The sequence below is a fragment of the Calonectris borealis genome, chromosome Z (genome assembly GCF_964195595.1).
Source record: "Calonectris borealis chromosome Z, bCalBor7.hap1.2, whole genome shotgun sequence".
In the NCBI taxonomy this organism is placed as follows: domain Eukaryota; kingdom Metazoa; phylum Chordata; class Aves; order Procellariiformes; family Procellariidae; genus Calonectris; species Calonectris borealis.
Genome location: NC_134352.1, coordinates 62,366,106 through 62,379,125, shown reverse-complemented (window position 1 = coordinate 62,379,125; position 13,020 = coordinate 62,366,106). Strand labels below are relative to the sequence as shown.

The window sequence follows — 13,020 nt, the reverse complement described above, 5'->3', positions numbered from 1 at the left end:
GGTCCATGAAATTCGTTCACCACTTTAACTATTAAGGTCTAAATTAAAGTTACTTCAGCAGTGGAGTGTGAACAAACAGTGGTTTATGGAAGAAAGGTCTTTAAGTTCATGCATTAAGTACATGTACTTCATATTCCGTGACATCCTTTTTGTATAGCATCTTGATAGTGTTAAATATATTGGAATGAGGAATCAATGCTGACACTGCTATGCAGAGAAATCTCGACAGGTGTATGATACGGGTCAAAAAATCTTATTACATCAGACTGAGAGTTTTCTTCTTCATCTGAAATTAAAGACGATGGTGGGATTAAGTCTCTGTAGATCCAGTTCAGGAATTTCCTAATAATGTGGTTGTTTCTGTATCTATGTCAGATCAGTCCATGGTTTAATTTCTGTAAGGATTAACCCAGTTTTACTTTCTTATAAGATTGCCTTTCAGCATTGCTGTATTTGTATTGCTACAGCTAGAGCCCTAAGCTCTTTCTTACTTTTCTTTTTTGTTTTTTTTTTTTTTTTTTAAAAGGAGGAAAAAAGCTTGATTTGAAATACGTTAGTTTCCAGAATAAAAAAAGTCCTTCTGATGCTGGATTGCTGTTGCCATTGCTTGCATTTTTTTTTCTAGGTGACTGCTATACACTCATTATTTTTAACTTTCTGTGTACTTATAAATGTTTCCCGTCATTCCCAAAAGATGAAGGAGCTGTTTTGGCTTCTATCTGTCAGCAGCTTCTGCCAGTACTTTTATGTAAATCTCCCAGATCTAAACAACTTGACTTCTCAAGCAGAGTAATGCACACTATCTTTTTCTTGCAGTAGTGAAGAGCTTATTCTTTTTCTCTACATTACTTGCCTGTGGGTAGTTTGAGGGGGATCTGTTGGCATTTTCCCCCTATTAGTTTCTCCACAGCAAAAAGGTAGCAAAACAAAGTAGTCTTTCAGAGCAAAACAACATACTGTCTTGAATTTTTATGTATTACGATTATTGAATAAAAAGGAAATGTTTCAAAATACACTTCTCGAGCAGAGTTGTTATCACAAACCAGTGATGGACTTGCATAAGAAGCAACTTTGTGGTACCAAAAAAAAGAAACAGCAGTAAGGAACAGGATCCTTTACAGGTGGGACGGGTCCTTCTGGAGAGAGTTCCAGCATCCCCGGTGTCTCACAGTGAATGTCCATCCAGCAGTCCTATCTCGATTACAAAGAGCAGATGCTGCTGGAGCACCATTACTAACCATCACCACAATTACGTGGAAAGGGAATTAATGTTAGTAATCTTGGTAGGTTAGTGCCGAACTATTCAGAAGAAAATACATGTCACTGCTGTTTAGGTAAAAATGGTTCCTGCACGGGAACTGGCTCTGTCTATGAAGTTTTACCTGATGGACGTTATTGAAATCATCTCACCATGACTCTCCACTGGCTGGTCAGAACCAAAATTTTCAAGTGCCTCTTGAGACGGACTTCAGCATCCTTTCCCTTAAAAGATAGGGAGCTGTATCTCTCTTATGTGGCAAAGGTTTCCAGGAACAACTGAGTATGTATTTCCTTCCCCGGTTGTTAGGAAGAAATCAAGAACAAGTTGTGGAGCAAAGTACTGTTGCATGGGAAGCCGAGTTGAGATGAGATAATAGAAAATTCAGGTTTGAAGAGGAAAGTAAACAGGAGAATATCACTGGATGACCATGTGTCCTTGTACAATCTGGATAATGCTCCAGGTAATAAATACCTCAACCCTTCAGCTGGCTTTGTGTGCTGAAATGGGCAAAGTAATTTCATGGGAAAAATGCTATGTCATTATGTGGAAAGAGACAAAAGGAAGAACTGAAATTGCACATGCAGCCTTAGTTCTTTGTTGTCTTAAGTTCTGAGTGCTTGACCTTGCGGTCTTGATGCCCTTTTAATGTAGTTTTGTTTATGTGTCTGTGTATATAGCCGGCATCAAACAGAGGGAGCTTTGCTGCTGATTCCTTGTAGAGTGACTGTAGTAAAATGCTGTGTAAATGTATAGTCTCTTTAAAATAAATTATGCTTTTACTAGAGTTTCACTGTTCCTTTTTTAAAAAAGCAGTCCAGAGTGCAGAAGTTAATAGAATATCATGACTTTAATATCCTTGGGAAGGATGAGGTAGAGTTTGCGGGGAGGCAGCTGGCATCAATTCTAAGAGATCGCTTAGTTAATTGTAAGACCAGTAAGGGAGGTTTTGTTTGTAGAGAACTATCGCAAGTTTGTTCCAATTCTGATAAGGGCTTCTAGGTACTACTACTGCAATTTGGATGTTTAATGACAACAATAACCCTGAAGGTTGCGCTGGGAACCTGATAAGTAGGTCACAAGATGCAGCTGCCAGTGGAACGTGCTGTTTGTCCTCACACCTGCGCTATCCACACTATATTTGAATATTCAGTGTCATGTATTTTCCTTCTTGATATCATGTATGGTTTCATGTCAAACCACTGCCAGAAGCTGGAATGGTAAGTTTTTCATTGCCAGTTAATATCTCTGAGGAGAACTGGGCAGAATTACTCAAATTCTTGCAGAGCTCAGCTCTTTTCTAGCCCTGGAGCAGTAATCCTGAAGGAGGAGGGAATATAACAAGCATCACTTGACAAAAAGGCAATGTTTTGCACTTTACTGGGTCCAGCTTCTTGGTTGACCCTGTCCCGTCCCTCCGTTACTGTCACCTCTGTCATCTCCTTGTTTGTGGGGATGCAGTAACTTGGTACCCACACCGCATTTTACCTCTCATCTGCTAATATCTCTATGACTGAAAAGAGCTGGCAGAGAACCTGCAGACATCAACCAGACATGAAAAATAGGTGTTGGCTTATTAAAATATTTTCTTTCTCTGACCTCAGAATCATGCTCTGAGGACCGTGCTGGCTCATTCTGTTTACAGACACTAACCTGCTCTTCCATTTAAAGTGATGCTCTTACGGACTATGAGAACACTGCTACCTGCTGTGCTTCTGCATGTCACACAGGGCTTGGGGTGATCCCTGAGAATGAGGGGTAAGAGAGAACTACACATCAGTCTGCCACCCCTGAGAAAAGCATGGGAAGCCTCTAGCCATGCTCCAGGCCATGGGAAGGAGGTGAGACGCATCTCTCCCGGAGACTGGCAGTAACGAAGCCCCGGTGCCAGCCTGCTTGGGGTTCAGCTCCAGTGGTGTCTGTCCTGGGCCCCCTCTGTGCTCCTCAGCTTACTGAGTGCCTTCCTCTATTTAGAAGCAGAAAGGCATCTTTTACTACATTCTTGCTTATTTCTTATTTTACTGTTTCTGCTTATCTCAGAGCTCTTTGAAAGAACAGTTGAATAAGCAGGTGGTTTTCCCATCTCTTCCTTGGGTTTTTTGGGGGGTTTCTTTTACAAAACAGTTTATGTGTTATGTAAGGCATTACAATGCAGTGTGCTGCATGCCAGAATATTGCACTGAGTTAATATTTTTTTTTATAAGCCTTGCAATTTTTCCTCAGAATAGGGCTGCTCATTTCTCTAATTATGTTAATACTAATTGTAAATAGTTGCAGCCATTTCAAATCCTAAATTCATTTCTAGTTTGAAAAGGACTATTGCAAAAGCTCACCCATAGAGGGAAGCAGAATACTGTCTTTACAACAGTCTTAACTACAGGCTGCTTTTTAAAAATTATCTGTGCTTCAGTTGAAGCCAACAAAGAACATCTGTTGTCTTATTTATAGCTCCTATTTCTAAGAAGTATATTCTGTAGCAGATGAGAAAAGTCCCTGACAGCTCATAATTCATGAAGTTACTGAGGTTTAATCTGATAGAATATTATGTACAGAATTCCTTCCCAGTAGACAGTATCCCTTCCCTTTCAACAGATGATAGAAATAGGGCTTTATGAAACATTAAATTAATAGGTGTGAAACATGATTAGCAGCCACTCTTAAAAGTACTAAACTATTGTAAAGGAATATAGTACTCTACACTATATTGCTTGGTGGTTTTATTTTTCTGCTTATTTGTGCAGCTAAACTTTCCTCAAGCCAGAGACCGTCGTCTTTTTTTAATTTCTCTCTGCACTTTCATTTTGTTTTGTCTTAGGGGAATTCTTTGTTGATTAATGCAGCAGCTCTGTGACAAGCATTCATTTTTGTGTCAGAGAAGGGGAAAGAGACCCCATATTTCTTTCAAGACAATTGGTACATTATACATTATGACTTCCTATATCAAATCAAAGCTTTGTTCTGTCTAGTTCTGCCATCTATTGTTTATAGATTATTTTCTTGCACTAATCTGTATTTGCCTGGGCTTGTTTCCTCTCTGTTCCCATAGTTGCCCCTTATCCTCCTTAGCTCTGAGAGTGCAGCTGGTGCAACTTTCTAAATGGGGATGAAGAGAGGAATTAGTTCTCTCGAACCCCCAAACTTCCTGCATAATCACCACACCTATGATTTTTTATCAATCAGATCATTGCTTGCGTATATGTGCTGGTAACCCTGGACAGTATCTAGGCAAAGTATTTGACTTGTCTCAGTTACAGTATTGATTTATACAGGTGACTATGTCTTTTTCCACATATTATGTGTAGCCAGGATAAAATGAAGTAACGTTCAGTTTTTATTCCGACCCTCCTAGATTCAGTGGGTTGGACTATAAATGGCCCATAATACGTATGGCCATCATAATATACATATATCTGTCCTCCTGGAAAAATGACTGCCTGGCCATATTCTGTTAAGTGCCAGCTGTATTACAACAAATTGTGTACATTTTTCTACAAAAGTCAGTTTGAAATGCCCTTTTTCAAGCTTATAGGCGATGCTGTCAGTACCTACCTCACACAGAGGATTCTGGAGACGCTGGCTTTGCGTTTGGGGCGGTGCACTGGGACTGACTGGAGTTCAGAAGGTCATGCTGGTGAGAAGTCCTGCAGTCGTCATCCTTTGGAATAAGCCCCTTGGAAAACTTCTTGTCACTTTGTACTACTGATGTAGGATCACAGCAGAAATATGGATGCTTTAAAAAGTTATTTCAAGCCCAGAACCGTATTAACAGAGTACTGTTTATCCATGAGGGTTAAAAGTTGTCATTGAGTTGCCCTAAGAGGGCTATTCTGCTTTATTTAGGGGTTTCTCCGTTGAAGACGAAGGAGGAGTGACAGCTAATGTGACATTTTTTCAGTACAGATCTGTTATTTCCTTCTGTGGCTAAAATCTTCAGCATACCATTAACAGAGAGCATTCGAAAGAAGTTGTCACTTCGTCCTCTAGGTCATACCCAACATCTACTGACCAATGGAAGAAGTACACTGTGCTGGCCGCCTAGTATTGAAGGATTTTAGAATTGGAAGTATTTCCATCCAGCTTCCTGGTTGTACTCCAGTCACAGGTCACCAGCAGGCATCATTTCCCTATTCCTTTTCATGGCTCTGGGGTCATTCATGTCGCAATAAATCTTGTCTCGCAGACATTTTTCTGCCTCCATAAAAATGGGCTTTTTGTGAGCCCGAAGGCTGATAGCATTGGTGGGCCAAACCATTCCTTTTTGTAGTGCTGGGATAGTCTTCACCTCTCTTCATTTCTCCTAGATCTAGTCTCCTTCGGCTGCCAAGGCTTCTGTGGTATTCGGAGTCCACAGTCTGCCTGACTGACAACATCCAATAAAAATAAAAGACAAGTAATAGTAGACAGACTTATTAAGCCACTTGTAATGATGTGTCAAATTCACTGATGCTTAAATCTCTTTCATATTTTTCCATGAATAGTGTTGTCTCTTAAAATCTTTCTAATGAAACCAGTGCTAGAGAAGGTGGTTGAGCCCTGAACAGCTCTTCCTCCTGCCGTTTTCAGTATTGCTTTCAGCCTCTAGGAGAATTTAACTGTAGCCAAACTAAATCATCTCAGGTCAGTAGGGTCTAAGGAGACGTATTTTTCTCTTCTAACAGTTGCAGCTGAATTTACTATCTATTGCAGTCCTTGATTTATCTGAAACACACAGTGACATCAACTTATTTGTCTTCGCTCTCACCTTCTTGTCTTTCATCCTTGCCCAGTGAAAACCTTTTGCTAATAGCATTTGGGCAGTTCTGAATACTCTATTTGCCTGTTCTTTTGGTAAATGCCATTAGGCTCTCTGAAATTACAAATGCCAAGGCAAGGTTACGATCCTCAAATCTCAGAGTGAATTTCTCTCTAGTATTTATTTGTAGTACCAGACTCATCTTCTTCAGTCTTGGTCTGGCATTGAACCCAGTTCAGATCTCTATGGAAGCTTTCTCCATCAGGCTTAGGGTTTGGAGTTTTTTTAATCTTTCATATTGTTCTACTGAAAGTTTCTGCAGGAACTTGCTGCTTCTTAAGACTATAAAGAAACATATAATGGCCCTCTCACTAAAAGTTAGGAGTTTTGTGTCAGTAAGAGTCATTTCACTCTCTGACCAGTTGTGAGGCTCGTGTGGCCTTTCTTCCCCAGGTGATGAAAGCAGGTGCTGAGGGAGTGGCGATGGCAGAGGCTCTGCAGCTGGACCAGCTGCCACTGCAGGGCTGTGAGAAGCATCGGGCCATGCCATCACCTCTGCGGAGGCACCTCCTGGTGCTTTCCAGTGTTACAGGATCTGTAGGCATGGCTTTTGGTGTGTTCTCGGTGCAGTCTCCTGAAGCATTGCTGTGTCTGGTCTGGGGGTTGCTAGCAGTCAGCACACAGGGGTACACGGGACTGCCTCAATTCATACCACCGCTTTAAAGGCTGTGAAGGAATGTCAAACTGCCCTCGTTTCCAATGCATCTTCACTTGAATTCGACATCGTATACTGACAAGTGATTAAATTCAGCCATTATGGATCCTTATTGAAATCCAGATTCTGTTTCAGGGAGGATAGGTGATAATAGTGGAACATTTTTTTAATTCCACTTCCCATACCTGGTAGAATACAAAACTGCTGAAAGATCACCATTTCAATCAAGAAAGCAAGCTCCCACATTTCCCAGAATTTTCAATAGCAAGCATTGGTGTTGAATTTTGTGGAAAAACCTCCATTGTCCGCAACTTGTCATGCATTATGCCACCGGTGGTGCCACTGGCAAAAGTGCTTGATCAGCCATTGTTTCTTTATAGTTTGCTGACTAATCTTGTTGGAGGCATTGTCACAACTTGCTTGACAATGACCCTTACTTTTGCATTTCTTCTTCTGCGTTAATTAATATGCTTATGTTTATTATAGTTAATTTCAGTGCTGGTCAAACCATTCACATTTGGACATATTGTATGACTTTCAAACAAGGGTATGTGAAAATCTCTGAATGCACAATTCACTATGTTAGTGTATACAGTTCCATGCATAAAGAGTATGTCTGTATGCACATAAGCCAGTTATTATCATCTTAAGACCTGAGCTCTCAAATATTAGACTTTTATGTAGAGCTGTGTTGTCATCGAATGCAATATGTATGCACAAACTTAAATGCCATTTCTGAAAAAAGAGTAACGTGCATGGAGTAATCTTGTCTCAAAGCTAAATTCAAGTAATGTTAGTACATAGTTCCTGTAAAATATTCAGAAATTAAACTCCTTTTCATGGTGTGTATTGTTACATTTTAAGTTATATTCTTTTTTTTTTTATATTAATCTTCCTCCTTCTTCTAGCAGTAATGAAAGATTTGGCTCAGAAGCATCTGAAGTCAAATTCCAGCTTTAAATTTCCATTTGTCGTTGCCAGGTACTAACTCTAAAATATCTCTTTTTACTGAGAACCCTTCCAAAAGGTGCAGCTGTGTGCTGGTTTCATCTTGCACTTTGTAGCTGTGTTGGCAACCCTCGAACGTAAGGTATGCTCTCATCTCCCACACGTTGCCGTTGCCTTGGAGCTGTTCAGGCCTGTCTGTATCAGGGAGAGGGAAGAGTTCGCAGATTGGAGCGAACCCTGGCTTGTGGTTCATCTCATTGGTTCTCACTGTGGCAAGGTAAAAATAGAGCTAGTGGAAAATCCAGCTTTTATCATGTGTCATCAGAAGCTTCCTTACTATCTGGAGACCCACTACCAGACTTGTGACTAGAAAGAAGACACAAAGACTGTATGACAGCTTCTCAGAACTTTAATATTTTGGAGACAGTGGAATTTAAAAAAAATTACAGGAATTTGAGGGAAAAAATGATTGCTTTAAGTGAAAAACTGATACTGGATTGTAGCAAAGGGATCTACAAAGTTGCTCAGATTCTTAAGAGTGGATTTGGTTCTCCAAACCTCTGTGCTGTGCTACAGCATGCCTCAAAGCAAAAGATACTTTTGAAATCAGGTACCAAATGCAAGTTGCATGTGGGCTTTTGTTCTCTTCTCTTTTACTAAAACTGACCTAGCTGAAAAGATTTCTTTTCCCTCTTAATATGCATGCTAAGTTTTCTTCTGGAACACCTGATCTAGAATCAGGACTTCTTCAAGGATATCTTGTATTCTGGCTCTGGGAGTCAAATTGTTTTTTTCCAAAATTAGGTGTAGTTTTCTTCAGTTTAGCCTCTGCCATTTCCTCTCAGCATTTTGAAATTGAAGGGCACTGTTCCCAAATGTGGCTGTCTTCAGTGTAAAGGTTATAAACTGGCTTCAGTTCTTTAAGTACTGTTAAGTCCTTTTTTTTTTTCTGACAGATGTCTGTTTCATGAAGCCTTTCGCCTTTAAATGAACATAATTTTCTATTTTGTGCAAAAGCTGGGGAGGTTAAAGTACAATTCCATATGATGCTATGAGTTAATTATATTGGAGATGGCACAAGGAGTAGGAAATCCTAGAACAGGTGGAAGACTAAGTGTTTTTAATTTGTTAATGCCATCTTCTACATGCTGATGAAATTAATGTTTTTTTCAATATTGCTGAGCACTATAACTGTGTGACTTAGATGTATTCTTCTGTCATTGCTGCATTGAAGGTAGCTGCAGGTTTTGTACCTGCCGTTGTGTGTGTGTTTGTGATTTTTTGCTGTAGAGCTTATACTCACCAGTGTGTGCATAATAATAAAAGAGAGGTGAATATCCTGTGTTTTCAGTCAAATACACAGGTATTGTAGAGTTTATGTATTTATGGAATAGATTGTCATTATTTTAAAGGCTCTTTTCATATTTAAAAGTTCAGTAACGTCTCTAGTAGATAGAAATTTCCAGTTTTGGAGAAAAGGAATGGGGTATAGGGAGGAAGAGACATCAGAAATTCTCTGAACTCCTAAAATTTTAGTATTTTTCCAATTGCATATTTTAGGGTAGCAGAGGAGTGTTGGAAATCTTTCCTTTTAACCAGTGTGACATTTGCTTTACATACTTGTGTTCTGTAGACATATTATAGATTTTGCATAAATAGAAGGGTAAATGCTTAGCTTCCAAAAGCCTTTCACTTTCACTAAGAATATTATTGAGAATACTGTACAACAAAGAGATTCAGTAACAGATTATGATACAAACCTAGTTTATAAGCTTAAGATCCTGCTTAAAGTGTAGATGAAAAGCATGGAGCATCCGGTAGGTTGCAGGAAGAGGCACTCTCTTAGGTAATCTGGGTAAGGTCTACATCCATCCCATTCTTTATGGCCCATGGAGAAAAAATGTTTTCTGTTGTGTCTTTCTTCACCCTACAGGGGCTTCTTCCCATGAACTGAAGTCTTCCCCTGACATTGGGTTCTCCTTTTTGCTTTGCTTGGACTCCATCCCTCATGTAGAAAATCTAAATCTAGTGGGAAATGGAATTTTTCTTCTAAATACACCTTGTTTATAGGTATTTGGAGTGTATCTCTTGCCATCATTTCAAGACACAGTTTGGTTAATGCAAGAAAGCATCATTCTCTCTGCTGCTCAGTAGCCTGGATGGACCATGCCTGAACTGCTGAGCTGTCACCTGAAACATTTCAAATGTCTGTCAGGTTTGACTTCCGTCCTCTGCCTCTATTTCTTCTTCTTTGTCTCTCCTTTCTTCCCCCAGTTTCAGTTGAGACTGTTGCTGCATGCTGCCTCCAGCTGGAATTACGAGATGAGCATCTTTGTTCAGAGATAATGCAATTTCATTGCTGTTACGCAAGAGGGAGAAAGGTATTTAATGTAACTAGCTACCTAAGGGAACAGAAAGTTACTCTCATAAGTAAAAATATGTAAACTCTGTTCTTAAAACCTGTTCTCCCTCTGCTACCATGTAAAGGATGCATTTTATGCCCTTAGCATTCTGTGAGTCTATTAGTATCTCATAATTTGAGTATTTTCATAGCATACTCTTTGATATGACGCTGATCTGATCTTTCATTTATTCTTTCAATAGGTTTGCCCTCATCATGAGATAGAATTATACTTTGGGGTCAAAAGGAACTATTTGATCTGAATATTACAAATCAAATAGTCTGTATTTCAGCATGCCTCAGCAGAGGCTGCTTGGAGTACAGCATCTTCCGTTTGAGCCCAACTTGTGTTTGATAAAGCAGATACAATGTTAAGCTAAAAGAGGTGTTCCAATGGAACCTGAAAGTGGTTTGAAGATGTAAAGAGATGAAAAGTCCATTCCTTCCCTGAGTAGCTTGTTCTGCATTAATAACTATACTTGGAGATCTGCTGGTCAGCTACACCTATATAACGTGCTTTTTTGAATTTAGCTTTTAATCACAGTGTTATACTAAGTCAACTATCTGACAAAACGTTAGAGTTTATTATGTCTACTCATTTGCATTTTTCAGCTAACTATGGTGCCACCAAGGAAGGAAGTAGTGTGGTTTTTAACAGAACCTAGCTTCTAAAAAGCTATGCAGACAATCCTTAGTTACAGTGCTGTCTTTTGTTGCTTTATCAGGTTCTCCTTTATTTTGCCTAGGACTGATAGTGTAACTAGCATGTAGTCATCTTACTTGTCCTTTCAGAGTGTGGATGAGGCATTTAGAACTCTTTTGATCCCCAGGAATTGCTCTGATTTTCCACAAGTCATTAAAAAATAACATCAGCAGGCCAGAGATCTGCTTAGGCAACTCTTTTGGGACTGCTGAATGCTCATTTTCTGGGCCTCCTAAGTTAAACTGTTATGACTAACAGATGTTTTTCTAATCTCCTTCTCAGTTATGAATGGACTGGAAAGTATTCCATCATTATCATACCATCGTTCTGCTTCTTTTTGCCATGTTCCAGTATGGTCCACTTCCATTACTAATTCGTAAATAATTATTATTTATTGTCTTTCATGTCTCTCCTCAGTTTTCTGCACTTCCAAACTACTTCTGTACCTTCCTTGCTGTCTTACAACTTTTAAATTGCTTGCATTTTTAGAAAGTTAAATAATTGTTGCTTCCAAAGTAGGGTGAATTCTCAGGCAAAATTGTCTGCTTTCACTTTCTCAGTTGTGGTATATTTAATTTTTTGGCTATCTCAAAGTTTTTCATTAAAAACTCTCTATTCATATTTTGCTGTGGTGGTTTTCTTCTTTTTCTCCTTCTACTTAGTTATCCTTATAATTTTGTTCAGTTGCAGTCTTCTAGAAATACGGTGTGTGCATGTGCATGCATGTATGTATACATATGCATGCAGGCACGTATGTGCATGTGTGTTTAAGAATTGCTCTCTGTCTGTGGTGAGTTTAATCGGGCAGAGATCACCATCGCTTAGGCAACTGGCAACTTTTACTTCAGTGATTAAGCTTTGTTTATCAATCATAATCCAGATGTTTCTGGCAGTAGTTTAATAATATCTTTATGTAAACATTCTTGCTTTCCAAGAGTTAAACAGGACCGCTTTAAAACTTTTGAATTACTCTTTTGGCAAAAATAGTGCATTTAGAGATAGATCGTCACATCACAGAGCCAGAACATTCCTTTATACAGTATGTTCTCTCCGAGAAGAAACTGGATTGCGTGAAAACTGACTTTATATAAAATCTGTATGCAGGTTTGTCTGAATCTGCAAAATGTCCCTTTCGGGTTATACGGCTATTTATTCTTAACCAGTCATTGTAGAAAAGAAAATCTCGCTTCAAGAAAACTATACTGTTAAAAGTATTATGCTTGAAAATTGAAAGCAAACAGAAGTTATTGAACTTTTGTATGAGTATGAAATACTTATTTCTACTGCTATTTCACGCCTTTGTAAGTCTGTTTTACCAGGGGATCAGTAACTCCCAGATGGTGGTGTGTTTGGCTCCCTCATCTGGTGCACACCGGATGTGAATGTTTCAGACCAAAAGATTTTTTCTTTTCTTCCTTGCATTGTATTTCTGCCCATCCATAGACTGCGAACTTTTATTGTGTTTTCTTTTCCTAGGCAATAGGGAGAGTGATTCTAGGACTGACCGAGGTCCCTAAAAGAAAATTCTATAAAAATGCAATTGTCATCATTTTTATTCATCTTTTGATTACTTGTGAAGTGTTCTCGTTTAGGCCTGACAAGTGGGATGTTTGTTCTGTACTTAAAAATTAACTGGTTGCATTATGTGTCATGACTTCCATAAACAGAGATTGCATTCAACTGTAGCTTGGCTTATTTTCTTCTTTTTCTTTTACAGCTTTTTCACTTCCAGATCTTACGGAACAGTTTGCACCTCCTGATGTTGCTCCACCGATTCTTATCAAGATGGTGGAGACAATTGAAAAGAAAGGTAGGCTGAAGAATGATCTGCCAAGGTTTTTTGTTACATGAGCCAAGACTGCAGAATCAGATCCAGAGCTGGCATCTCCTCTTTCTAGAGCTGCTAATGCATCACATTACTCAACAGATCTGAAATAATCTAATTTAAGGTTTGTTGCATTGGTTTCTGCTCAGTCGAGGCTACTTGGACTGTAGGAGCAAAAACAAAACTTACCTCAAATGACATTTAATAACTCAACTAATATAAGTATTATTGAAAGGTAAGGGAGAAGGGTTTGGTATTGCTTTGTTTTTTCTAACTGATAAGCACCTTAAGTTGGTTATGGAAATGCCATCATAACATTGAATTGGATACACAGCCAAACAAATAATGTTTTGCCCCAAAGCGGAGAAAAAAAGAATTAAATATGAAAAAGTTACAAGAAGTGTTTTTATGCTTCAGGAGCCAGTTCTTTATTGCTGC

The 13,020-nt window shown here is 39.0% G+C and overlaps 1 protein-coding gene across 6 annotated transcripts in view; it reads left to right on the top strand.

Moving 5' to 3' along the window:
- Positions 1-13,020, top strand: part of PIK3R1 (phosphoinositide-3-kinase regulatory subunit 1) — a 61,301-nt gene that overhangs the window by 22,145 nt on the left and 26,136 nt on the right. For 5 of the 6 annotated variants that reach the window (XR_012670921.1, XM_075137030.1, XM_075137028.1 and 2 more), the window contains one exon: positions 12,475-12,567. Coding sequence is in view for 5 of the 6 variants with exons in the window: in XM_075137030.1 (XP_074993131.1) it covers positions 12,475-12,567 (93 nt within the window). In the remaining variant the exon portion in view is untranslated. Of the gene's footprint in view, positions 1-7,782; positions 7,931-12,474; positions 12,568-13,020 lie in introns of those variants that run through there. The other variant, XM_075137031.1, reaches the window with a different exon arrangement.